The sequence below is a fragment of the Notothenia rossii genome, assembly GCF_949606895.1.
Source record: "Notothenia rossii genome assembly, chromosome: 7".
In the NCBI taxonomy this organism is placed as follows: Eukaryota; Metazoa; Chordata; class Actinopteri; order Perciformes; family Nototheniidae; genus Notothenia; species Notothenia rossii.
In genome coordinates, this window is record NC_136905.1 from 14,691,954 (window position 1) to 14,719,900 (window position 27,947).

The 27,947-nt window shown below is 41.6% G+C and overlaps 2 protein-coding genes across 2 annotated transcripts in view; both read right to left on the bottom strand.

Annotated features, from left to right (window-relative positions):
• mtmr11 (myotubularin related protein 11) overlaps nucleotides 1-4,802 on the bottom strand; it is a 33,462-nt gene extending 28,660 nt beyond the window's left edge. The window contains exon 1 of the mRNA XM_079640471.1: nucleotides 4,318-4,802. Coding sequence (XP_079496597.1) covers nucleotides 4,318-4,374 — 57 coding nt within the window. The 5' untranslated portion in view covers nucleotides 4,375-4,802. The remainder of the gene's footprint in view (nucleotides 1-4,317) is intronic.
• A 1,939-nt stretch (nucleotides 4,803-6,741) lies between these two features.
• otud7b (OTU deubiquitinase 7B) overlaps nucleotides 6,742-27,947 on the bottom strand; it is a 47,258-nt gene continuing 26,052 nt past the window's right edge. Inside the window, exons 2-12 of the mRNA XM_079694587.1 lie at nucleotides 26,729-26,959; nucleotides 24,788-24,958; nucleotides 22,938-23,168; nucleotides 22,459-22,560; nucleotides 21,203-21,330; nucleotides 17,451-17,557; nucleotides 16,534-16,661; nucleotides 15,873-16,028; nucleotides 14,986-15,100; nucleotides 13,434-13,512; nucleotides 6,742-12,164 (exon numbers count right to left, since the gene is read on the bottom strand). Of these exons, the coding sequence (XP_079550713.1) occupies nucleotides 10,644-12,164; nucleotides 13,434-13,512; nucleotides 14,986-15,100; nucleotides 15,873-16,028; nucleotides 16,534-16,661; nucleotides 17,451-17,557; nucleotides 21,203-21,330; nucleotides 22,459-22,560; nucleotides 22,938-23,168; nucleotides 24,788-24,958; nucleotides 26,729-26,813 (2,823 nt within the window). The 5' untranslated portion in view covers nucleotides 26,814-26,959 and the 3' untranslated portion in view covers nucleotides 6,742-10,643. The remainder of the gene's footprint in view (nucleotides 12,165-13,433; nucleotides 13,513-14,985; nucleotides 15,101-15,872; nucleotides 16,029-16,533; nucleotides 16,662-17,450; nucleotides 17,558-21,202; nucleotides 21,331-22,458; nucleotides 22,561-22,937; nucleotides 23,169-24,787; nucleotides 24,959-26,728; nucleotides 26,960-27,947) is intronic.

Below are 27,947 nucleotides of genomic sequence, written 5' to 3' on the forward strand. Positions count from 1 at the left end.
AGCAAAAGCTACGTTTTGGCATGAGTGTGAAAAACACACAGTAAAGTAGCAGTAGTAGTAAAACTGATTCTGACATATAGGGGGAAATATCATTAAATGATTCATGAATTTAGAGTTCATACAGTTAATATTTAATGAGATATGCATCAGACCATATAAACCCAGCTTTTAACCCATTTCTCTGCCAAAGCCTTCCTCAATTAGCACAGCTCTTGAAGCATTCTTTTTTCTGAAACCTTGAATGAAAGGGGATATTAGGGGGCAGTGTCTTCATTCTTATCCTTTCTTAATTATAACACCAGTACAGTAGATCTTCAACAAGCAGATCATTACTGGCTCTTTTAACAGTATCCCCTACTGCATTATTTACAAAAGGATTGTCTCATTACATATTTGACTCTTAATTATCTCCTCCTCGCCTTGCTGTACAGTGACGGCAGAGAATGTGTGTAGTTGTTGTAATGTTATGACAGTACAGAGGGTTCAAAGGTCATCTAAGGCCAAATAAACCAGGATAGTAGGTCAACAGTCATGCTAACAGCTAGGTGAGGCTGTATTTACCCAAAGCATTGCTTGGAGCTATGTGCTAACATCTGCATGCTATCATGCTAACTGATGTTTAGCAGGTATATACTATTGATCATAGTCACCATCACATCTTGCATTTAGGCACACTATGTTTTCTAAATAAACCGATTATAAAGTAAAGCCACAGTTGTCCAGACACTTTACAAAATAAAATGTAATGTTAAAGGTCCCATGTCATGCTTTTCTGGTTATTACCCGTCCCCTTGTGTGTTATGAATGTTTTTCTGCATGTAAACGGTCTGCAGAGTTAAAACCCTCAAAGTACACCCTGTAGCGAGTAAAACTCTAACACAGAAAAGACCTGTCTATGCTGCCCCAGAGCGCCTCGTTGGAGATTTCTCACTTTCCATTGTTTTCTTCCTGGTTTCTGTGACGTGTGAACACCCAAATCAACATCAAATTACCGGATTGGCCCAAATGGACCAAACCGCGGAGCACCTCACACACCACCAGGATCCCTTGGCTAACTAACAGGGAGTCCCCATTGACTTGCATAGAGCTCCCTGAATGCTGGTAATAGACGAGTTGGGATCGTGGAGAAATGCTCTCCGCAGACCCATGCTCACAGCGTTATAAACCGTTTCGCTTGTTCTCATTGTATCGCCGACCCGGAAACCTATCCGCTCCTCGCAGCAGCAACGAGCCTCGCAACGTCCCGACCAATCAGAGCACACTGGGCTCACAGGGAGGGGGGAGGGCAGGAGCTCCAACAAGCCGTTTAAGACAGAGAGTGAATACCTGGTGAATACACATACTATACAGAGATGCTGTATGAGAAACCAATGTGAGTTTGGAAAATTCACAATTTCAATCTATTCTAGTAGACCTCAACAATGGAAATATGATCAGTAGAAATGGCCATGACATGGGACCTTTAACCTCATTGTGGCCCTAGGTGAAAAGTCAGTGGATCAGTTATTTTGGTTAATTGGGACCAAATTTCAAAGCAATCAATCCAAAAGTGACAGACTTACTGACAAGTCTTCATGCCTATCATCCTGGTGTATAAGGAATTGGAGTATTACAAATCATCAAGTAAAAAAAGCTACCAAAGCAGCATAATGACCTGCTTCAATTAGCCAGCATTCACAAATCACCTCCTGTTGGATTGTCCATCAACCAGTATACCGGCCTCATTGGAGCCCTGACATATTAGTGTCTGGGCTTCTTGTTTTAAAGGACTCTGGGGTTGCCTAGTCAGACAGATCGTGCTGTGAACAAATCCTATTATGTCTACAACATGCAGCGTGTCTCTCCACAGCAACATTTCTTCCTCTCTGAAGCACACTCTCTAAGCCTCTTACATTGTCACTAACAGTACCTCATTGCCGATGCCGGAGTCAGCTAAACAGCTTAAGTTAAAATATAATGCTTGATATTGCATTCTCAGTGCCTCATAATCATAAGTCTCTTGTGTGAAATGTGGTTTGAAGTCACCTCTACTCTGACAGCTAAGGTCCCAGGGGTGAGATGATCAGAACTGTTATATACACTCAAAACAGACAAAGGACCTAGCCTCTCAGCCCCTTCACTAGTGAATAGAGCCTCAGGTTAATTATCCCCCAATGCCAGATCGATACACCTCTAACGGAAACATAAATCTGCTCTGCCATTAAGAAGAGCCCATTGTTGTGCTCTGTTTAAACAGTGGAAGCCTCTGCAGCTCGGGGGCTGGCAGTGAATGTGAGGTCTGGGTCCTGTGGGAGCGGGCGTGGGTGACTGTTCTGCTTCGGCCTGCTCCTATCAGGCTTGGATCTTCAGCCACTCTGCAGAGCTCAGATGATCCCTCCTCTGGCATTTTTGCTTCTGTGGAGCTTTGTGCTGCACGCCTTTCATGCTGACTGCTTCAAAGCTGGCTGGGAGATGTAGATAGAGGGAACTCAAGGGGATGGGCATAGCCAAAAATAAGCATGAATAAGCCCAGTAAACTGGCACGATGCAGGAATGAGCATCCTTATGTAGCATGCATGCACTGATGATGTTTTTTCATTCACTTATTCAATGTAAAGCTAAAATGCTAAAACATTTCCTAATTCAAGCTTCAAAATGGTGACAATTGCCTGATTCTCTTTGTCAAACGACATTTCTTAGGCTCAAACCAAGCATGTTGCAGGTGTCTCCTTCAGCTTTAGGAAATTGCAATTAGCATTTTTTTGTATAACAAATAATTGAATAATCCAGAAAGGCATCCGCAAATGTAACGGTGTTCAAAAAAGGATCATTAATTGCAGCATGATCATAATGTATGGCATCCAAAATGACTCGGATATTAAACCACGATTAAGGAAGAGCAGATGAGTGATTGCAAACTGCAAAAAGCCATCTGGTCCAAATTCAGCTCAGGATTGGATTTGGTTTTCCGAAGCGGTCTCAGCAGCTCCTGGAAGTGAAACCCACAAGAGTGTGTGGGTGGCCTGTGCATATAATCCACACAGCCTACTACTCTGCATTACCATATCTTATGCTCAGCCACATTCTCATACTTGGACACATGGGATTCCATCAGTGGGGCAATGTGATGATGTCTGAGTCTCTTTTGGAGGTAATCAAATTCAAAACTCCTCTACCTCCTTACTGCTGTCTCCATGACGACAGCCAGATGTTTCACAGTGCTCACCCCCCACTCCACATGCAAGCCTCGCCCCAGGGCAGAGAAAAGAGGCATCTGTTACCGATTCCCCCTGCGGCTGCTGGAAATAACCAGCGAGACACAAAAAGCCAGGCAGCACAAAGAGCCAAGAGACTGTTCCCAAAGGAGTGAGAAACTCTGAACACTTCCATACTGTGTGTGCACATTTATCTGTGTTGTCTATCAAACTGATGAGCCCCTTCTAACCTCTATCCTCTCAGGTGCTTCAAAACTGGGTCAGTATCTTACTGATCATTCAAAATGCAAGGATTCAGCTACTGCATTTCAAAGCAATTCATTATAGCACCATGTGACCTTTCAAAGCCTTCCAAGGCAATTAAAGCAGCTGAGACAGGCTACAACTGTTCAGTGCACAGGGAAGATGATTGTCTGCACCATTTGTCTGGTGTAAAACAACTTAATCCCAGATGAGGAAAACCCCCTGCTACGAGAAGTGATTAAGATTCACCACCCCTTCACTGGCCTTTAAAAGACATGAAGCCAAAGCCTGCGACATCTTGTCCTCTTACAGTTACTATGCATCTACAGAAAGAAGGAAACAGCAGCCCTATGCAGACTCTAAAACAGGACTGCAGGTTTTGAAATACAGCCAGGCTGCAGACTATCTGAATGTACATTTATAGCTCTGCAAGATGAATGATGGCCAGTGTTTCCTGCTTCCTGTCCTCTGATGTATGACCATCGCATGACTAGTGGTGATAACTTATAGTAGGCCTACTGACAAAGCAATATTGAGTGTTGTGAAATAAATGTATCAAATATAAACTGGGAAATCATAATCAAACTGAAAATGAAATTGAATTTCTCTTCATATTAGAGTGGCAAGTGGCAAGTCCCAAAAGAGGATATTAAAACATTATGTACAAAAAGGATGGGTTCAAAGGCTCTTCAACTGAATCCAAACCAGACATGTTCATGAACAAAAACTTAAAATTGACATCTGCTTTGAATCAGACTAACAAAAGGAAAAGCAGGACAGGGATTCCCAAATATACCTCAGCGTATGTGACAGTATATTTTAAGTATGTGTTAATGCTAGTGCTGTTAAAAGTCAGTTATTTCACTAAACGTTGCCTTACCTTGATATCTGGGAGCATTTGCCTCACTTTGAAGGTGGTTTTGGATCCTGTCAACATTATTAAGGCAGATCAACTCGACTTAATAATAAGAAAAAATACGAGCGAAATAAAACCGACTGAAGTAGAAAAACAAAATGAAAACAGCTGAGTGATATCTGAAGCTAAGGTGTTAGTTAGTGTTCTGCTCCTTCCATGTTTAGCCCAGAGAAGCGGTCAGAAGGAGAAGAAAGGGTCCGGAGTCCAGTAACGCTTAGCCTGTATCATCGGCTGCTAAAACCGAGGTGCTCAGTGTTGAGAGGCAAACTATTTTCGCTCTTTTCATTTCTATTCGCACTGACAGCATCCGTGTCCCGAGAGCACACCCTGCAGAAAACCCTCCACCAGTCACCGGACTGGTGTTAGTCACTAAAGGGCAGATGTGTTCACCGTTACTGCTGCTTTCCTACCCATTGGGCTCTGTTTGTTTATCCATTCGCCATAGTGAAACACTGAGCTGGAAGAAAAAAAAAGCCAAGTGCAGCGGTGGAGCTTCTTAAAGGGCCAGTACGTCAGGGAGACGAAAAGAAAGTATGATCTGGAGCCAAAACTGTGGAGGCCAATTTCGGACGAGAAAAACATTCTGTAATTCAGTATTAATCTCAGAAATTAACAGAAAATGAGTTATTATCTAAAAAGTATTTATTTTTAGAATGTTATAACACATCGGTTGTAAAATAACACCAATGTATTAAATGTTACAACAAAACAAGTGTATGACACCACTGTTGTACAACACTTGTTGTGTGCAATATGTTCTGCTATTCTTTTAGTTGATGACTACTACTGGCTGCTACTCCTACTTTAGTTACTAAGTCCACCCATTACTGTGACAGGAATCTTTACGTAACTATGTGCAATGATAATTGTACTAATGTTACATGCCAAACTTGCTTAATTTATTTTATAAATACTGCTGGAACACTAGGGTCCTTCTATGTCTTGTGCCTTCTTAATATGTAAAGTAACGTTTGACTAAATAAATAAAGAGGGGTGATAAGAGCAATATTTCTCTCTTGTGAAGTAGATGTATCATTTAGGAATTCAATGTACTTTCTTGTGCCCCTTGCATTTATAGAGCTCTACAGGTATTCAATTTGTATGATTAGTATTAAACTCAAACTGCCCAAGCTTGTGTCTCTAATTTGTGCTTTGTTCTACCATTGCTTCTCATGTATATCTTTTGTTTACACGTGTGACAACAATGTCAAGTAGTTCTCATATCAATTATACTTTGTTATCTAATGTGAAAATTCAAGAGAACACATTTTTTTATGAATCACTCTTGAACTTCTAAGCTTGCAAAACACTTGTAAAAGTATCCTGCACTGTATATTTACATAAAGCCCTCTTTTTCTCCAGCACTACCTTGTTCTTGTAGATGTTCCGTGTAGGGACGGGATCCTTCCCTCTCTCATCCAAAACTGTGGCAAAATACACCAATAACTCTATTCCAGACAAATACAGGGGGCCAATTCAGAAGAAATGACTTTCCAGAGAGAATGGGGAAAATGTAATAATCCTGCGAAACAGTCTGCCCTTCTGAACAGGTGGAGAGACGGTGTCCTTGTGAACTATAATAGAGAGATGTCTGGATTTTTTACCACATGGGAAACTGTTCAATATTACATAAGGGTCTCCGATTTCTCTAATACATAAAACAGTCCCAGACACAGGACCTTGCATCATCTGAGCTGGAGTTATTCGACAATGTATAATGTAACAAGGCTAGTTTCATACAGCATGACACAGATAACAATAAATACTCAGTAACGCCTGTAAGTTTTAACAATAACATAAATGTCTGATCTCTGTTGGTTTCTATTCTGTTGTCTCTGGAGCCCCTGTATCTCTGGTGAAAACGATTTAACAGTAACCCTTGAGTTTTCTGGTATTATTGTCTAGTAAGACAAGTCTCACACCACTACCCACACATCTTAAACAATCTCTCTTAAATAATTGGTATAGACATAAATCTATGTAAAATGTGGCTTCTTCAAATCGCTCGTTTTGTCTGACAAACACTCCAACATACAAAGATATTTTGTTTCTTATCAGATAACACAAAACAATGCAGCAAATCTTCACAATTGAGAGCCTGAAATGCTTGCCCGTTTTAGCTTGACTGAATATTTAATTGATTTATTAGTCAACTATCAACTTATATTGTAGATAAATGTTGATTATTTTCTATCATATGACAATTTGTTCAGTCTCTAATTCCAAGATTGTTTAGCCTAGTGCTAAGACTTTATGTATGACAAAACGGTTTAATAATTTTGTTTCCTCTTTATATCATTACCACTTACTTACCAATCATATTTTATGTTAGAATTGAATCCCATAAGTTAGTTTTTATAATTTACGAAGAAAAGAGCGGAGGCAAAGCATTTTTGAAATACAATGAGAATTTATTCAAACGGTGCAAAAAAAATGAATAATTAAAATAATAATAATAACCTAACATAAAATCTGATGTTCTTTCTATCCAGATTGCACTGTCACACAGCCTTAGGGCTCTCCTCTTAAAAAAAACATCAAAACAATACAAAATAAAAACAGATCAAAATACCAGGACAACTGAAAGTTAAAATAATGCACAAATTTGGTAAAATGGATTGCCATTTACATGCAACAGTTCCAGTCCCATGCAACTCGAAGTATTCCATGTTAATGTCACTGATGATGGATAATTCTGTTCACACAGAAAATACAGTGTTGTACAATATATAAAAATATATCCGGTCAGTTGTGTTGCAAAACTAATTCTGAGCCATTTCTCTTCTGGTTGGGAGCAAACGAGCCGGGTCAACAAGAACGCTGCTGTCATGTTTTAGCATAGCACGAATTGGTGGCTGTAGAAAAAAAGTAAACAAATGTACAAATCAAAAAAGCAACAAACAAATAAAAGCCAGACTGCTAGACAATTAGCCACGTGAGAAAGAACATCCTAAAGTGTCGCAACTAAACATTCCACAAGGAAACCTATAAAAAAATCTCACTATAAATATATATTCTCAAATGGTGTTTTATTAGGTCTGCGTTGAGGAAATTAGTTTGCAATGAAAAAGCCTCGATAAATCAAGAGGCTCTTCTTTAAGTCGCCTTCGACAGCCAAAATGTCACTTTCTGTCAAACACCAAATTCAGGCTCTAACAAGCTTATCATCCATACCTGTTTCAGTATCCAACAATATACATTCTTACCCTTTTAAAAACACTGTAAAACTTTGGGCTTACAAAAATAACTTGGAACATATTTATACAACCTCTCATTGTTTTTCTTAAATACAAAAAAGTGTTTGTAGCCTGTAGAGTCTGATGTCTTACATGTTTCTGAGGCATCCGTTTCATTGCAAAAAATAAAAATGGTTTTTGTAAGCTCACTATTACTTTGGAGGGAGGGAAAGAGAGTATGCACACTGAGACATTTTTAAAAACAGGCATCACCTGAACACTTGATGGGTCTGAATTAAAAAATGCTAGTGCACGGACACATGTCAACACACATAAACACAGCAAATGCACATGTTTTTTTGGGGGAATAGCATTTTTTTAAGCGTTTTATTGTCATGAAAACTCAAATGTTTCTTTTAATGCACAGCAAAAAAAATTCCCTTCTTCTTTGAACAGTTTTAGCAACATAGAACAAATTGTAATATAGTGTTACATAGCGTTAAATGAACACTACTGAAAATATTTTCTAGTATTTTGGTTATGTTTGTTTATAGTTTAGATAGCTAGAGTAAGCTACAAAACACTAAGGAAAGAGGAAAACGAAACAAGAGTGCCCTCAGCTGGGCAAGGCAGTGAATTGCATACTAAATTGTGCTTTTTCTAGACTTGATGCCAAAGAACAGATTCAATCAATAAGAGTCACACTGCCTGAAAAGAAAGTCCTCACCATGGCTTTTATAGGGGAATAATCACAAGAATTAAAGTAGTCATTTTGACATTATTACAACTAAAACAGCTTTCAATGTGTAACTAATCAGGAAGACAATACATCAGCCGGTATCAACGTTGATATGCCTAACTGAAAAAGATAATGGCATTATCTCAAAAGCTAGAACACGTTAAAAAAATTCTAATGATTTTTTTTTTTTTTTGGGCAGTAGTAGTAAAGACTGCAGGCAAAAAGCAAGCAGTGGATACTCGATGTTTGTGTTGCACAACGTACAAACAGGATCGATGCCACGAGGACAAATGCTGAAAAAGGCAACTAGGAAACTGAGTTAGAAGGTGGCACCAAAATGCTGTAGCTCTATAATAGTAACTGAATCCGTCAGAGAAACCCTCCTGGCCTGCGCCCCTGAATCCCCGTGAACAGAGGTGGCAGTGTCTGCAGAGATGGACAAAAGGTCAAACAGTCGGGCCACTTCAAAAACAGTAAAAACTTTTGTATCTATGGACATCAGGAAAGTGCTTGAATTTTGTGCAAAAAGACAATACGCGACTGGATTTGGCGGGACGAATGCCAGAAATGAAGAAACTGCCTTCAGTAGAACGTCAGAATTTGCAGTGCGGTGACCAAACCAATCAGCGTTAAGATGTCCTATTAGAACGGACAGCATGAATGTATGACCTTTTGTGTGATCAGGAAATAGAAACGTGTTTCACATTTCTCAAACACCAGAGCACTGGCATTTCAAAAGCTGAAATGCCAGTGCTCATAACTTATTACCATAATTTGTCAATACAATGTGCATGTTATTGGGTATCAACATCCAACAATAGTACATGAGTACCTTTGCGTCATGCAAACAGAAACCAGAGACAATTGTCACAACTGCAGAAATGTTCACGGCTTCGGAGCAAGGTTATGTCACTCGCTTAAGAAGTAAGGTTCATTTGCTTGAAATCCAAAAATGTGTTTCATTTCAATATTTTAACTTTTTAACAGCAGGGCTGGGCAATATAAAGAAAATGTAATTTCACAAGATTAATTTTCTGTATTATCTCCTTCTCAGGGGTTGACTGTGCCCGATTACGATTTTCAAAATTCCAAGACGATATCTATTTTCGTATCACGATATCGATATCATATCCATATACTCCCCAGCCCCATTAGCGCCATGTGAAGGTTATCTTCAAAACTATTGTGCTGAATGTGACATTTTGTAGTGTTTTTGTAGACTTGTTGTGGGTGTATTATTGCATGCCTGTGCTGGCAACAATAAGCAAATACCTCAACGGCAACTATTGTCACAGAATGAGGAAGACCCAACACAGAAAGAGAAACATTGTAACAAACTTATGAAATACTCTGGATCAGGCTCTGGGAACAGTATCTTACAGTAGTGCTATGTTGATGTCGAATACCTTCAATCATGCCTAGTTAATATTGTAACCGATTGCATCAAACCTTCAATCAGTTAATAATCTAATTTAAAGTTATATGTATAGTGTTTTGCCAAAAGGTTGACAGTGGGAGAGCAAGTGCCTTTAATGCAAGGACATTCCTGTGTTTGCATTCTGAAACATTAGCACCACAGCAGCCCACAGAGAGCTTCATCATTAGCATTGCACGGTACTTAAAATGTGCATTATGCAAATGGGGATTGACGAAAAAGCAAATCGACAAGGATTAATTCTGCTGTTTCCCGAGGTACATATGACGCAAGCATCTAGTAACAGTAGTGTAAATCGGTATAACACTGAAATCACCACAGACAGATGTGACTTCAAAATGCTCATACATCCCTTAATTAACCATTCCAAACATTATTACATATCACAACATGGAGCGGAGACACTCGTGCCTTTTCTGTTTGTGCTTGCATCTCTGTGTGTATAGTAGTGTGAGTCTGACTTAGTGTATGTGTGTGCATGAACTGTATCTGTGTGTTGAGTGTTATGTACGGTGCCTGCCATATACATTCTCTCCACTAGGAGGAGACAGTAGCAAGGCGTTAAACTGATAAAGGAGGAGAGCCTGCAGCTCACACACATACACACAAACAAACACACACGCACACACACACGCTCATACACAACGCCTGCATAAGAGCCACAGCAAAATGTAACAGAAGTGCAGTTAATGTATTCTACGGTCTAACATGTGACCCCAGCAGCCAGAATCCACCCTGTTTATTCTGAAGTCGTGCCGACTGTATGCCACTTTCTGAGGGCGTCTATTCCAACAGGAAGTGACACAGCTATAAAAAAAGAAAGAAGGAGGGAGCTGGTTGTGCCTTCCTCTTGTCCACTCAGAGGCCGATCCGCCCCAGCCATTATTTTAATTTAAACTGAAAAGGCCACTCATCAAATTCAAGCCATAGCAACGGCCCGTCAGAACCTGTGGATGGCAGCTTCGGGCTCCCTCTTCTTCAGCTCCTCCTTGTAGCAGTAGGAGCAGTAGTTGCCCGTCTCGGGGTGTCCGTAGTAGGTGCAACTGGCTGTCCGGCAGCGGCTGGACTGCAGGCCGGCCAGACCCCCGGCGCTGCCCAGGGAGTAGTGTCTGACGGGCGGTTGCCCACCCCGTGAGTCTAAGTTGGAGCGCATGTCCCGGAAGCCGTTGGTGTAACTCCCCCCAGCGGGCTCAGACCCGGGGTAATCCGGTGGATCAAACTCAGGTGGATACGAGGGTGCGAGGCGGGAGGGACTCAGGGAGGCGGGGCCTTGAGAGTTATTGAACTGGGGATGGGAGGGGGCCTGTGTTGCAGGACAGTGCCGGGGGAGGGTGGCGTAAGAGGGTAGGCCAGGGTAGGAGGTTGCAGGGGAGCCACCAGCTAGTTGGCGCCTAGCGTCCATGTAGTCGTGCATATGAAGGTGCTGGGTGAGGGGCGCTGCGGCAGGGGACTGATCTATGAAGGAGGGCCGGGGGATGGGCACAACACCAGAGTACATAGAGGAGGTCAAAGGAGAGGCTTTGAGAGCGTTAAAGGTAGGTGACGAGTTCTCCGACAGCTCCTCTTTGGTCTCATAAGGCCGGTACGTAAGATCTGTTCCGACAACCGTCTCCTTCTTAGGGGGCTGGACGCCATTGGTGACGCCCTTCCTCTCTGTGTCACGCCGCTGTTGTTCTTGCTCGGCCCGAAAGCGCTCCTCTGCATCTGCAAGGTACCGCTGGATCATCTCCTCCTGGAAGGGCTGCCGGTTGCTGGTCGTGAGGAGGCTGGAGAAGATGAGTTTCCTCTCGCCCTGCATGGCGGCCCGCAGGATGCCCAGGCTGACCTTGACATCAGCGCTGTATTTGTACTGTTCGCCCTCAGTACTGCTCCCTCCGCTGCTGCTCATACTGCTTCCTGTTCCGTTGAGACGCTCGCTACCTGAGGAGGGGGAGCCTTTCCCAGAATCCTCTGAGACATGGGCTGAAGGCGAGCTATCCTTGCTGCCCTTCCTCCCCCTAAACGAGCCCTTCTTCTTCTCCACAGCGTCCTGCTTGGCGCCTCCAGCTCCGGCGTTCTTTCCCGTCATCAGACCACCCACGTTCTTTTTTAACTTGCTGCCCAGGCTTTTTCCAAAACTGCCAAGCTTATTGGCCACAGAGTCTGCCCTTTTCTTGTCTTTGTCTTTGTCCTTGTCCTTGTCTTTGTCTTTGTCCTTGTCCTTGTCCTTGTCCTTCTTGGATTTGTCCTTCCCCACTGTTCCTGTCCCAGCCGATCCACTGCTGGAGGAACTTGATGAGGAAGAGGAGCTGTTCTTGGCCAAGGTTCCTCCTCCATTGACCGTTGATGCTGTGGTTGTGTCACCGTTGCCGTTGGAGCTGCTGCTGACTGACTCCTTGTCTGACTCTCCTGAGTCCGGAGGCGTTCGGGTGTCCTCTCCTGCTGATGCTGTGGGAGACTCGGGCTGGGCCAGAGGGGCTTGCTGCAAGTAAACAAAGCACAAAACACAAACTAGTGAGAAATACTGCATCAAAATGTACATCAGGCCATAATCTGCTGACCAAATCTCAATGGTTAAAATATGTGAATAAGAAATCCCCCCCAAAAAACTCTAGCAGTACAGGGGCCCGTCAGGTATGGGGAAAAAACGATGTGAACACAATGATTCATTGACCTGTTTTTTTGCAGACCCATGCAAAGGACTCAGTTTCCAAATGTCTTTCCATATCTACAAACATGCTAAAGGAAGCTCTAAAATAAACACTGCTGCATTTGGAAAAGGCATTGACCTACATGATGACGCACTGCTCTGAAACACGAAGCAGTTACAGAACCTTCCAGCAACAATGGCCACCACACAGCTATCCTCTGGTACCATTTCCAATCAGAACAATCCTCTTAAATTATAGTTTATTACAGCCTCGCTGCAGCTTAACCATGAAACTGCTATTAACGTGTTCTTTCAAGCAAGTGGCCCACAAGAGGAGCTTTGTCACGGCGTCTCATGGCATGACTTAATGACCTGAATGGCCCAGTGTACTTTGTTTTCACAAACGCTGTGTACAGCAGTCAGGGGGCAGCTGGTCTGATGGAGAAGGAAAATATATTGCCTCGTTTATAATGAGTGTGGGAAATGAACACTAACCACAAGCGGCTACCAGCAGCTTTGGCGTCTGTTTGATAATGACATTACGAGTTGTGGTTTCCTTTTACTTTCAAAACTCAATTTGGATGGTAAGATACTGAATTACTCTGGAATCCTCCACCAGCCTTCATGGATAGTTCAAATAGAATTCACTTGTCTTTCTTATCTGTGATTTATCTGGACTGCCATGGCAAAATAAGTTTAAGCAAAACAAGTTTGTCCAATTAAAGCTGTGGTAACATCTGAAGGCTGAGACGGTTTTATAAGCCTCCATGCTGTAGAGGAGTTAACATGACTCAGGATGGATGTGGTGATTGTTGCCACTCAATATCTCAGAGGGATTGCTAAGCTATGATTTACTAGTTGCACGTGTGCGCTCTCCAATGACGACAAAGTTGAATTACCAATTATTTTCAACCAAAAACCTGCATGTGTATGGCAACACATTCAAAAACTGTTTGCCCATAACAGCCTCAAACACTCACACCTGTACCGCGCTGAGGTCACTTTAATACCCCGTTGCACCACTACGCCATCCAGTGTTCAAAAAAATAACAAAAACATATTATTGGCTGCAACAATGGATGTGTGGCCTCTCATGTTTACCTCACAAGGAAGGGGCAGCCAGGTGACCGTCATGTACGTGTGCAACATCTGGAGCTTGGCCTCCAAAGAAAGAGCCACACTGGGAGAAAGAGGGAGAGAAAAACAAAACAGTGAGAGGAGACTCGCTTTCTCTTCAAGAACTCAAGTGTTGTCACTATGGAAATTAGTTGATGTTTAGGAAGTAAATGATGCCCTTATATTATGTTCTTTCTGTCTGACAGAACACGAATATGCAGCAAGCAATAGAAACATCAACATGACTTACAAGACATCAATGCAGCTTTACTATTAAAATATCATACTGTGAATGTACGCAGAGAAGCTTACTCCATTAAAAATAAATACAAAAACCAATCCTTTTAATACAAATGTAAAGATTGTATAGAAGTAGGTAATTCCAGTTATTCCATCAAATGTGCTGGTGTTCGTATGTGTCCACCGGGGGCCACAGTGTCCTAAAAAGATTAGCAGGCCCTACGCTGGAAACGGTATAGATTCAAAGCTTGCATACTTAATCAAAAGATTTTGTTACGTGACACAACGCTGTTCAGAAGAAAAGGCTACTGTTCATGGTTAAAAACGTTACCCAAAAGAAAATAGAGAAAAGTGGACAGAAGAGTGGTCGTGTTTTTCAAAAGAAATGTACTAGTTCCTATTTCTTAGCAGAGTTCAAATCGAAGCCAGTGTGCTTGGTGTGTGCACATCCCCTTTTTAGCTTTCAATGAACATAATATCTAATTATGTACCGGAGTCAACACAGCAACTGAGAACAGAGGAGAAGATAAGTAAACAGTTGGCCGGTTTGAGAGCACAGCAGTCAGGTGTGTCTAGAGATCAGCTACCAACTCAGGCTGTTCATAATCTGTTTGGTAAGTGGTTGTTCATTAAATGTAAACCTTCAGATGTAGTTCTTTAAACTATAAGAAGGGAACGATTTCAAGGTGTGGTTATTTAAAGGTCATTATGTAATGGTGTTACTTGGCTGGCCTACTTGAGATCATATTATGCTAAACAGAGTGTGGCACTTTATCTCAAATTGAGTTTGACAGCCCTGTTGAAGATTGTCTTTCTGTAGACCAGTAATAAAAACTCATTGATTTGCGTGCTGCTGCTTAACAACAACTGTTAAAGTGGCTCTGAATGCTACGGTTAATAGCACTTAAAGCATCTTGCTGTTGTCCATCATACCCTGCACTAGCCAATGACCTTTTACAAACAATATAAACAGACACTTTTATAATGTCATCTCTGTCCACCATCCGGTCTGAGTAAGACATCCACAGTCATCCGTGACGTAAATACGACGGGCGGTTATTTTTACCGAGCTGCTATTTTTGCGCTCCTTCCCCGCTCCATTCATAGAAGGTATTTAGAGCTAATCTAATTGTCACTGGCACCAAGTGTCTCTAATCCGAAGTCAGGGGTCAATCCCTACACACTGACACTCTGTGCTGAAGGGACAGCTGTCACTAAAGACGTACACATGTTTGATTCTTAAGAGCACGTCGGACAAATTCCTTGCTAAATATGTAAGATGTTTTGGAGAACATACCTTGCCAGCATCACGTTGTCTGTGTCATCCTTGCCCCACTCCCAATCTTTCCCAGGATCCACAGCGAAGTGCAGAGGCAGCATTTTGTGCTCCGAGTCAGTGAGAGGGATCACAACTGCTGATAGAGAGGGGGGGGGGGGGGGAAGTATTCTTAGCAAAACAGATAAAACGTTTAAATCCAGCACTGCCATGTCTGCAGACAGAAATATTTCTGAGAGCAATCAATTCGTTCACTTTCTGTTTGAACATTCAGTCTGGAATGTCTGACTAATGTTGCCTTTGGACGGTCAAAGGTGATATTTTTAGACTGGTAAACAATACAACGTCTGGGCTATGTCCTGAAATATAAGGATAAAGTTCATCTGTGCACCACACTTATTCAGTGCTCTCCAAAATCGAACTCTTGTAGGGTGAGAGGAAAAGAAAATAGCATTATATTAGCATTAGCTGCATTAGCAAAAGAAAATAGACTGACAGTTATTCAAAGCATATTGTATCCAAATCAGAGTAGTACTTTAACTACAAATCTTAGGTGGTGGAACTGGCATCTAAATCTTAACTCAGGGAGGTGGTCATTTGCTTGCGTGGTGTGTGGTGTGTGTGGATATACTCAAAAGCGTAATGGCCATTAGTCACCATTCTTAAATAAACTACTAAAGAAAAAAAGAATGACTCATCAAGCCAAGGCACCGAGCTGTAAAGTGGGTGCTAGTACCGTCGGAAAACTGTAAACCCCTACACATATTTACAGATGAAAATAACTGAAGTACTTTTATTGACGTTAAATTGTATCTCTGTAATCTCTCTGTGATGAATTTCAACTGCTTCCTACGAGGCAGTATGAAAAGCAAACACATGGGACGATAATCAAGATGAACGACGCTGACCTTTACTTTGATCTTTGGAGCCGTCCCTCTGCTCCATGGAGACGAGGGCAGAGAAATGCGCCTGGTCGTATGCCAGGACGAGGGGCGAGCGGTGGCACTTGGCAGCTGGCACCTCCAGCGGTAGGTAGATGCCTCCAAACGGGATGGGCGCAAAGGCTAGGGAAGAGAAACAAGGACATTAAACAGCAGAAAAGGGCGACCGCAAGAAAGTTTGAGCTAAAAATAATATGAGCTTTCACCTCTATCAATAAATCAAATCACTATTTCATTAGTTGGAGGTTTAGTTCTATCTGATTCCAACTGTCACCTCATTATGAGAGCTGCATTAATGTTATAACAAGACTGTTGTCACCTCTAGTATCAGAAAGCCATTCATGTGTCTCAACAGTGCAAAGGGAATAAACAGACTTTAAAGATGTTACCTCAGCTCCAGTTGGATTTTTATCGGATATTATTGTATTTTATTTGACTGAAATGGGTCGTATAATATCTGGCATTAGTTTGTATTGTTTGTTTGTTTTCCCATGCTTCAGATACCAGATGGATTGTGCTTTTCTTATTAGGATAACTCAGGCAAATAGTAGGAAACTGAGAAATATTCCTAGTGATTTTCTGCCAATTTTTGTGTAAATTCTGCATATGAGGCCTTGGGCATATTTACCCTCTCCTCCAGAGTCCCTCAGCATGGTGTCAGCCACCACCACGATGGGTCGTCTGAGGACGTGGGCCAAGACGAAGACGTGAAACTCCTCCAAACTCTCGTACACCGGTTCATCTGAGGACTCCACCCTGAGGACAACAACAACATGGCATTAGGTAAACAGAAGCACCATTTGTTCTACTGTTGCAAACCAACAAATACTTGGATGGATTGGTTTTCCTTGAGGAATACAAAAAAAAGTGAATTGTTGACTTTTTGTTGTGCCACATTCATAAACATATGAAAGTGAAACCACATTAAGCGTTTCAACTGTGAAGCCCGGACAGTGTATGCAACCCTTTGAACTTATATTCCATCCATCCATCCATCCATCTTCTCCCGCTTATCCGTGGTCGGGTCGCGGAGGTAGCAGTTCCAGCAGAGAGCCTCAAACTTTCCTTTCCCTGGCCACATCAACCAGCTCTGACTGGGGGATCCCAAGGCGCTCCCAGGCCAGCGAAGAGGTATAATCCCTCCACCTGGTCCTAGGTCTACCCCTTGGTCTCCTCCCAGCTGGACGTGCCTGGAACACCTCCCTAGGTAGGCGCCCAGGTGGCATCCTAACTAGGTGCCCGAACCACCTCAACTGGCTCCTTTGGACGCGAAGGAGGAGCGGTTCAACTCCGAGTCCCTCCCGGATGACTGAACTTCTCACCTTATCCCTAAGGGAGACACCAGCCACCCTGCGGAGAAAACCCATCTCGGCCGCTTGTACCCGCGATCTTATATTGTTACAATAAATAGCAGATTGACTAAAAATGAGGGCCAGTCACTCAGTTCAGAGAGTGAGCGCAGTTGTTTGTTCATGAATAAAAACATGAGTGTGACTAAGTGTGCGTCAGGTTAACAGGCCCTGCATTGTCTGAGCCAGGCCTCACCCGTTGGTGCCGTTGGTGCTGTAGTGTATTCTCGGCTCACTGGAGGCCAGCTTCAACAGTTCATTCCACTCTTTCTGCCACTCCTCCTCCGTGTACACCAGACCAGACTGAGGAGAAAGGAAGGACACACACACATTTAGAGAGGGAGTGTCAAGTGTCACAAAAGCATGCACTGACGTTATGGCGTCTTACCACAAGGTTACATGCCAACAATTGAGGAAAGAAACTTAAATAGTGCATTTTCAACCCTCGCTGTATCGCTCACACAGTAGAAACAGAATCTCCATTTAAGGAAATAAGGAAATTGTTCATTAATCAATAACTTTCACAGTTTCACCCAATATTTTCATTCTGGAGCATTTTACACTCTATGGCTTTGTTTTGATTATAAATCCTGCACTCCTAACAGCACAGTCATGGCCATAAGACAGGAAAACATAAACATTTATTTTGTGCATTTATAATACCAGGAAGAAAACAAGTTAGTTAGGAAGTATGGAAGTTTAATTTGTGACCTTTTTTCTCTTTTTTGCTGTTGCAAAAAATAGAATAAAATCATCTTTATTCAACTTTCTTCAAAGAACCCACAAGTATTTTCAATATTGGGAGAAAACAGGGGCTCAGAATGCTATTTGATATGGATCTATTTACATTTGTATAACCTCTAAGTATACGCTCTCTTGTCCTCTCCTCTGCTTTGTGTAAACAGCCTGAAGTTCAGTTGCAGTTTCACTGAATATTTGTTAAATGACTGTCTGTCTCAGCCGAGTCATTCATGGCTCCCAGTTGCGCTGAGGAACGCAGCATGTCGTGTTTTTCAAAGGATGTGGGTACATTTGAAATGAAACATGTAGAACACAGTGACTTGGGAATTCATCCACAAAAAACTCACTGGACGCTGCACTAGCTCAGAAACCAGAGGAGACTGTGAAGTCCACCGCAGACGGACCACTTTTTGACAACATGTCCTCTCAATTAAAGGCAGCTCATTGTGGAATAGCCTCCCAACTGAGATGCGGATTGTCCCGCTCTCAATAGTTTTAAAGGTCAACTTAAAGAATGGATGAGAAACAACCAGATGTGTAATCACCGCTAAATGCACTTTAACACAGGGGTTTCTTCTCTTGCACTTTATATATCAAAGCTGCTACATTGTACTGCCATAAGGTAAATGCTTGTATGTGCTGCTCATGCTCTTCCTGCATATCATGTATTTATTTTTGCTATGTATATAAATGTCATGTTCTTATATGTTGTATGTGACGGGACTACGGATGGAAATTAGCTCAAAGCTCAAATTCGGCTCATTTACACTTGTAAGCATTATTTTTGTTTTAAAGTGTTCATCAATGTGCACTGTCCCGGTTCGAATAAACTATTAAATGAAATGAAATGGATGAAATAAAACTACTTTGAGATTTGCTTAGTTTCCCTGACAGAGGCGCTCGTCACACACAATTGAACTTGTATGGGTTGTGGGGTTCAGAGGCTTAACATTCTCTTCAAAATATAAATGTCCTTATTGACCGAAGCAGAACATTCAGACGAGAGAGCGTCCCAGCACAGCCACAGTCCTCTACCGCTCGCCACAGTGCAGCTCCACTGGAGCAAGTTTTGGTTTAAGTGATTTTCTTAAAGACACCTCTGTGGTAACTGTTGAAGAACATCAAGCAGTGATTCGTCTGGCATCTCCTCTGCGGGTGTCTGCACGCTGCCTGCAACCACTTTAGAAAACATACTCGGTGTGCTGCTACGCTGTCAGGGGGAGGAGAGGTATTTGGTTCTGTTAGAAAAAAGGCTCTAAAAATCTTTTTTTTGCCTTTGCAGAGTGTTGAAGTAAAGTGCATCCACAACTCAAACAGTCTCTCTCATGGGTTCTGATAAAGAGTATCAATACAAGGTGGAGATACCAGCACTTACAGATGATAAAGTCAAACAGTAGGGTTATGATAACACAATCTTAAAACCACAGTGTCAAAAACTGATGTTAAATGGCTCATGAAAAGAAGTAACAGTGAACCCTTCTAAGAGTGACAGGTTGTTGACCAAGAGAAGACAATCCATTTTAAGTACCGTAATTTTCGGACTATAAGGCGCACCTGAATATAAGCCGCAGCAGCTAAATTGAATGATGAGTACATAAGCCGCACTGGACTATAAGCCGCAGGTGTTTTAATGTTTCATTACCATATGTAAGGGTTCGTGCACAGAGGGGATTGTCGGGAAAGAGATGGCTGTTTGAGGAAGCTCCCATTTATTAACATTTCAACAAACAAGTTGGATATTTGCATAACGTATTCAAGTGTTAGCATTTAGTGCAATAGTAGCTACAGAACATGTACTGTGCTGTGTAAACTGTACTGTATCACATAGCGTTTCAGACACACAAACTTTTCAACTTTCAAACTTAAACGGTGCGCTCCCAGCGCACGTACCGGCAGTGATCGACAGCAGTGGTTTTCAACCAGTGGTACGGGGACAAACTGTCTCGCTCTCGTAATGTCTGTCTGTCTTGCTCTCGTTCTGTCTCTCATACCACTCTCGGTTCCACTTTTACTTTTGCGCGCTACCTGTCTCACTCTTTTACGGCCTCCAGCTTTTCCTGCTGGAGCCCGCCGCAGCCCGCCGCTTAAAGGTGGGGGGCGCGGAGCGGCCATAGAGCCCATAGAGTTAAAGTTGGTGGACTGTAAACTGTAAAATCCATAGATTTAGGAGGTCCCCTAGTGGCCGTTACCTGTAAAAATCCATAGATTAGCCGCACCGTTATATAAGCCGCAGCGTCGAAAAATGGGACAAAAGGCGCGGCTTATAGTCAGAAAATTACGGTATATGGAAATGGTTTTAACATTTGAATGCTGACAAACTTGTAGTGCAAACCTTTAAATGTTTGGTTGTTAAAGCGGTTGGTGGCTACTTTATTAGGTACACCTGTACAATCCATGCAGTCCAATACAACTGTTCTGCAATAAAGTATTTGTGAGGTATTTGTGTATAGAGTATTTCATTGAGGTCATATTTATTTGCAGTTTTTTTAACTGGACTGGATTATGTTAGGAGTTTTCCTCTGTCGTTGATTTTAAAATGTTCTAGAAAAAAAGCCTCTCAATAAAATGTAACACAGTACAAACCCATTACTAACTATCACCTCAACATAACTGAATTCCCGCATTTCCAAAAAATAGAAACTTCGTAGAGGTAGTGTAGGGAATAAAGTGGTTGTATATCTTTCTGATTAATGTTACAGTCATGCTAAAACACAACCTCTGATGGATATAACACGCATTTCTTCATAGGCCTGATGGTCAAAACATATCTACAGCTATAAATACTTGCATACTGCTACATAATTACTAAAGGCATGAAGCAACTGACTTCATGCAACTACTACACCAAATGACCCAGTATTCTGTCCTCAATCTAGGCTGTGGTTATTATGCAAAATTACTGGAAATCACTGAGATTTGAACAAAGTTTACAGCGACCTAATGCTGTCCTGCCTGTCTCTGTTATTGTTTCCATTGTTTTGGATCACCTGGCATTACATGGAACACAGAAAACAAACGCACCACAGTGAGCTGTTGCCATGCAAGAGACTTCAGCCATTTAAAGGCCTTTACTTGTGCATTGTTCCTGTATATCGCATTCAAGTAAAACAGCTTTCCTGACTCCACCAGCTTCTCCATGCTTAACACTAGCCCTGCCCACAGAGTTTCAAACATGACCTAGAGAAATGTTCCGCCTCTACAACAGACCTCTTTGTTCTGCTGTGTCTGCTGCCACCTCCACCTGCGCTTCAGTGCCTCTCGCTCCAACCCGTGATCCATCAGCGCATACAGGGACTTCCGCAGCATCAGGTCCCGGTCGTGAAAACCCCACATACCTGCATCATAAACACAATCAAACAATCAAAAATATTGTGTATAATGGTTTGGTTGTAATTAAGAGTTTCATGAGCTTTTTTGGAATTGTACAGATTTAACTGTTGACAACTATTCTCAGAATTAATGAATAAACTGTGAAACAAAAAATAGTTAAAGTTAAATAGTTAAAGTGGGTGCTGGTACCGTCAGAAAACTGTAAACCCCTACACATATTTGCAGATGAAAATAACTGAAGTACTTTTATTTATGTTAAATTGTATCCCTGATAGTTAAAATGTGTTTTGCCTTCAAGTGGCAAAACAGAGCATTTCAAAATGACAACTGCGTGTTCAGATTTCTTCAGAGCCTACAACAAGCCACACATTTAGTGACTTTTTCAGACCATCAGGGGACATATTTTGAAATCTGTTATACTGTTATTTTTTCCGAAAAGTGGTCAGAGTAACCCCAGCACAGATTTTCTCCCCCTCCCCTCACTGCAATGGACACAATCAGGAAGCTTATTGCCATTAAATGCATGATGATGTCAATAATATGCAAATTGGGGTATGGCGTTATCGGACAAGTGTTTGATCTTTTTGAGCTAATGCTATTTACTTTCATACGAAAAGATTGAGAAAAACATTACACAGGTAGCGTTGCATTTTGTTTCCCAAAGCTTTGTAAAGTACATCAAGGCTTCCTTTTCACCAGAGATTGTACACGGTAGCAGACAGAATTACATATTGAAAGCGAGGTAGACAAATGTAACGCCGATGGTGACCAGCATTTTATAGCCATTACACTTTGCAATCAATATTTTTACATTGATACATTAGAGCAAATAATTAGAAGCTATTTTAACTCTATAATGTAAGCCTAGAACCTTTTTGAAACACACATTAAGCACATTAATATTACATTCCCATCCACTACTGAGGGAAACAACAATGTCTTCAGAGATGCATTGGTTAGGATATTATTAATTTTCTGTGCTCGGGCTAAGTGAGCTAAGAGGGCTAAGTGAACGTGCATTGCAACATTGCAATTAGTGCTGAAACCATCAATCAAGCTCGCTCAATGAATGCTAATGGAGTGTGAAACTGCGCTGTATTAGGGTCTTGTTTAAAAAGGTCTGTGATACTCACCGAGCGAGGCGGCGTGTAACAGGCAATTTCCATCTCCGCTTGTCGCCAGAGGCAGCAGATTCTGACAGTTTGAAACCACTTTGGTCCACCAGTTTAGTCGCCCTGCAGGCAAACAGGAAAAACTTAGCCTTCTTGTTTGTAAAACAAATATGGCACAGTATAAATTCAAATACAATTGCTGTAGTACTTCCAGATGGAAAAAATGAAGAAGTTTGGATACTGTATTGAAACCAGATTTTCATGCTGGAAAAATAATATCACATAACTCTTTCATGTCAGCATTCATTCATTAAACAATATGATGTGTATCGACACGATTACCCAATATGTGCTAATATCGTTGAGTATAGTAACTCTGTATCTACAGAAAATGCATGCTATGTCATGAAACAATAAAAACAGCTGTGTCATTCAAGCAGCAAGCATTGCATACAAATCATACAAATGTCATATGAGGGTTGATGTTCAGTTTATCTCACCAGCATGCTCCAATGCCACCATCATGGACTGCTCGATGAGGTCCCTCTCGATGAAGCCCCGGAAGTCGTCCCGGTACACGGTGAGGTCTGGAAGTTGGAAAGTGCAGAGGGGCGTGTCCAGAAGCGGCTCGGTGCTGCTCCCTCCAGTGCTCGAGACGTGAGAGCGCGCCAGGGACACGATGGTGGAACTGGCGTGGGAGATTCCCCTCGAAAGACGCTTCTCTGTAGCAGCTAACACACAATGGCAGAGGGTGTAGAGAAAAGGTGGTAAATAAGAATATTTTAAAAAAAAATGTATTAGTTACTCCTGATTATCAGTGTTGGGAAGTAACTTAAAGGTGACCTATCATGCAAAATGCACTTTTGTACGTCTTTTATACATGAATATGTGTCCCCGGTGTTCCAGGGAACTCACCAAGTGTCAGAAAACACAACCCTCTCTATTTTCCTCCATACCCAAATCTCTAAAAAAGGGGCTGCAATGGATCTGATACAGACTGATCCAGATTTGAACACTTCTATGGCGTCCCAGAAGTGGCGCTACGGCTATTGGGCCAACCCCACCAATCAACAGGAGACAGCCACGGACATTGCCGTTGGAAAGCGCTGGAGACGCTGTAGTACATATGCCAGGCCTGTAGATGGTGCTGTTCTCACAGAATCAGCCCATGAAAAGACAGTGTTACATTGAGCGAAATGAGGAATGGCTCAAATGCATGATCTGTTTGGTATTTTGAAAAATAAAAAGTATAAATATGCCTTATATAGGTATGGTCCTACACTATATTATTCAAATATAGCATGATAGGTCCACTTTAATTAAATTAGAAAATGGATTTATGAATTTATCCAGTAATAATTAATTCAATTAATTACAAATCAAAATGTTGGTGATTTTTCTCTATTTGGAAAAAACTAAAATTTTATTTGATCTGTTGCTTTTTATCTTTTTTGGCTGTACGAGCAGTTTTTAAAGAAAAAGCGTGTCAGCAAAGCAGTCAACAAATGTTTAGTGCAACACCATCAGATGTTAGAACTTTTAAAGGAGCAACTTTATTCATTTGGCAGTATGCGCTGTAGTTCCAGTAATCCAAAATTCGGCTCACAGATAGCAAATAAGCTTGACTCGGACAAAATACGTCTCGGGATAGTTTGTTTTTTACTTACACAAAAGGGTATCAAATACAAACACATATTCTCTCAAAAAACTATGTTGCTCGGTGCTTCTTTCTCTTTCTCACACCCCAATCACCAGCAGCTGCCGTTGGCTATAACGTCTCGTAATCACGTACAGCTGCGGTCGTCTATGCCGTGAATTTCACACGGCTGGTTCAAATAAATGATGTGATAGCACTAATAACAAAGGATTATCATATTCAAATATACATTTTAACATATGGCTCCTACATGCGCTAAAATCTTTCATTGTTGCTTTTAATTGGTTCTGCTCTTTAAAAATGCACCACCTCTTGTCTGCTGATTAAATCAATGTGAAGTGCTCTAAGCAAGTGGAGCAGTTGGCCATGTTGTTGCACAAAAACTCACAAAGTGTCCAAATGTTTAACCATTACAAGTCCGAAAGTAACTTTTTAACATTGTGATGATTTTCTGAGCTTGCTTTTGTCGCGTTATACCAGCGTGCACCCTCCTTCAACATTCCTTACTGACCTCAGCACTTTAAAACTGGTTCTATTTTATTGTATTTACTTGCACTATTTTATCCGTTTTACTGTGTTGCACTGTGACCTAAGACTTTCATCGACATAACTACACTGTAGCTATGTACGTATGACAATAAAAGCCTTGAATCCTTAAATACTACTACTTCAAAGAAATGTCATTTGCCTCACCTTGCACCACCTCATCCTGGCGGTGGAGTATTGGCCGCCCTACCCTGGCCATCTCCTTTTCGGGTTGCAGATACGTCCTGTCCTCTGTGAATGAATACATCAGGTTCCCAGCATGCACCTGTCGTAGCTGTTCAAAGTCACTGAGGGCAGCAGTGAAATCCCAGTTCTTACCTACAGACAGAGAGAGGGACAGGAAGAACATCTGTCAGCCACCAGCGTGACAACCTGAGTCTTGTTTCTGCGTCGAGCAAATGACACGTACCTAATGAGTTTAAATACTTACAACCGGCCAATGCGACCATAACCCGTCTTATCTTATGTAAAGGCCACCGGCACATTCCTTTGCTTGCGTAAATATCAGAATTTGGAGCACGCCTCGCCGGCTTGATGCCGTTCACTGCATTAAATTTTTAACCCATTCTCCTATCTGCAACTGGTGGTGCTGCTAGGCAACAGGAGTGCTGATGACTCCAGATATACCTTGCGTCTGTTAGTGTATGATGCCCAATTGACAGTAACAAGTGAGAAGTACTGACTGAGACAGGGGTCAATTTGTCAGCTGCTCTGAACATCACCAGCTGTCAGCTTCACACAACCCCCCCCCCCCCCCCCCTTTGTTTTTATAGTTGTGTAAGGAACGGAAGCAGCAGATACTAAATTAAAGTACAAAAACAAGAGGGGATCAAAGTGTATATTCATTTTACACAATTGGTAAAGATATAACTGATTTGAAAATATTTCCTCATTGAATAGATGACTGTATAGATTTGTTCAAACTCCATTGAACACTTTCTATGTTTCATTCATAATGTTGATATTGCAATTTTAAAACGATATTTAAATTAGCTCTGCACGATATTGAAAAAAACTGACATTGCGATATTTTTTTCCCCTGCGATATATATTGCGTTTCTTTTAACTATATTTAACCGGATGAAGGATTTTAGTCACGGACGTCTGGATCTTAACTGGTTGACTCATCGTACCTTAAGTCATGATCTAACATGTCATGATAATGCATGTTGCTTACCCTCAAATAAGGGGGTTCATCTGTGAATGAAGAAGAGAAGAGCCTTTTTGGATCCAAAATAGTTCCAGATGGCAGATGTTGCTTTTCTTTTTGGAAGTAAATCTTCATTCTGGCCGGTATTTTCTTCCTGTGCCTTGCTCATTTTTTACCGGTGTTTTGATGGTCTGCAAACTAGCAGTGCGGGGCCTGCTGTGATCTGATCAAGAATGATTGTGATTGGTGGCTTGCTGTGCATGCAGAGCCTGCATGTCACTCACTCAAGTACCCCTGACATGAGAGCCGCGCAAGTTTTCCTTTTGTAGCAAGCAGCAAAAATAATTGTAACATGACGTGTTTGAGTTAATGTACCTACTTAATATTGCACGTCCTAAAAAAAAAAAATGAACAAAAATAAAAATGTATAAAAAATTAATAAAATCGCACGTCCCTGCGATGTGAATATCGCGCATGCGCATATCGCGGATATCGCCATGACACGATATATCGTTCAGCCCTAATTTGGATGCAAGTTTTTTATGTCCGATTACCAGGGTTAAACTTTGTATGTTATTTGATTTCAGTGGTGGCTGCGTTGAATTGTCACTGACATGCATGATCCAAGCCTTTCCTATAACTTCAGATTAATAATTTCAAAAGTCAAATGTATCAAAAAACATAATTCACTGCAGCTGCTTATCATCCATCTAACACCATAAATTACATTTATTTAACCAAAATAACTAAACCCCCCTCGCCTATTGTTAAGGGTAAGGACATCATAAAATACATTAAGAAAGATATTCATTCAAAAACCTCTTGGAATGTAAAACAATGACATTCAGTACAGCCTTGAGGACATTTAAAAAACCTTTTCCAGATGATCTTTGTCTTAAGACCAGTGGTATTTTGTTTTTGAGTAATTAAATTCTTACCCTCGAGCAGATCTCTGGCCAATCCTGGTTCAGCTCCAGTGGAACGGACAAAGTCGGATAGGACTGCGTCCATATCCACGGTCATGTGATCATGAATTCACCAGGTTGCGGGTTGTATCAAAGCAGAAAAAAAAATAAACAAACACGGACTCTGCTCTTCCTGGCGGGGCAGCAGGGGGAGGGGTGAGGGGGGAGGCACTCCTCTGCCGTGTGCTATTCAATCTGCCACACCTGAGAAGAGAAATGAGATTACATTTAAATAACCTGCAGGTATTAACTCATCAGGAGTGAGTTTAAAATGGATGAAAGAGATGCAACAGTGAATGAAAGACACACTGATATAAATGTTCAAATGCAAGCATGTTGTGACCTGGTTACTTTTGAACTTGACACCTTTTCAGTCATCCAAGGCAACAGCTGTGGCACACAAAGTGAACAGGTCTCACAAACTGTTTGCTTGGATTTGCATTGAAACCTATTAAAAGTCAAACTACACATGCGGGGTAGCTGCTGTCAGGCGCGTGATGTCTGTCATGTGGGAGACGTTACTGTGCGCTTTCCGTAATTATCTTGTTTTTGTGAACCCTACCTTTTATAATTAGCTGTTATAAATTCAGAAAATCTGTCACAATACTAGTTGAGGCAATACATTGCCTCAACTCGTTTATTTTCTTTCAAATGTATACTCGAGACCAAAGTTCATGATTGCCGTCTTCAGATATGAACTGTTGAATATGTAAACAGACAAGAGTTTCATTCTGCCAGAGAAACAGGTCATGAAGGGTCTGAGCAGAAGAAGCACTTTAACCATGTGCTAAGAGAAAGCAAGTGCAGAATTCAGCTAACACCCGTGATGAAGTCGGTTTCACAGTCAATCGGAGATAATCAAATCATAATCTGATGTAAAATGCAAATATTTGCCAATTTAGGGAATGTTAGTTAGATAAAGGAATAGAACCATGGATATGTCAAGTAATTAGATCTCAATGTCAAATAAATGTTAAAGTCAATGTGAGGAAACAGAACTCCTTCAGTGAGGCTCCTTTGAAATCAATTAGACGATTTTACTCTTCAGATTTCAACGGCAGATCCTAAAGACCAGCATCAGTTGGACAGTGAAATCAATACAGAAACATTATCAAGACTGAGGGCGAAAAAGAGTCAGCATCAATGGGCCGTTGACACAAAGGATTTAAAGGGCAATCGATGCACGTCCAGA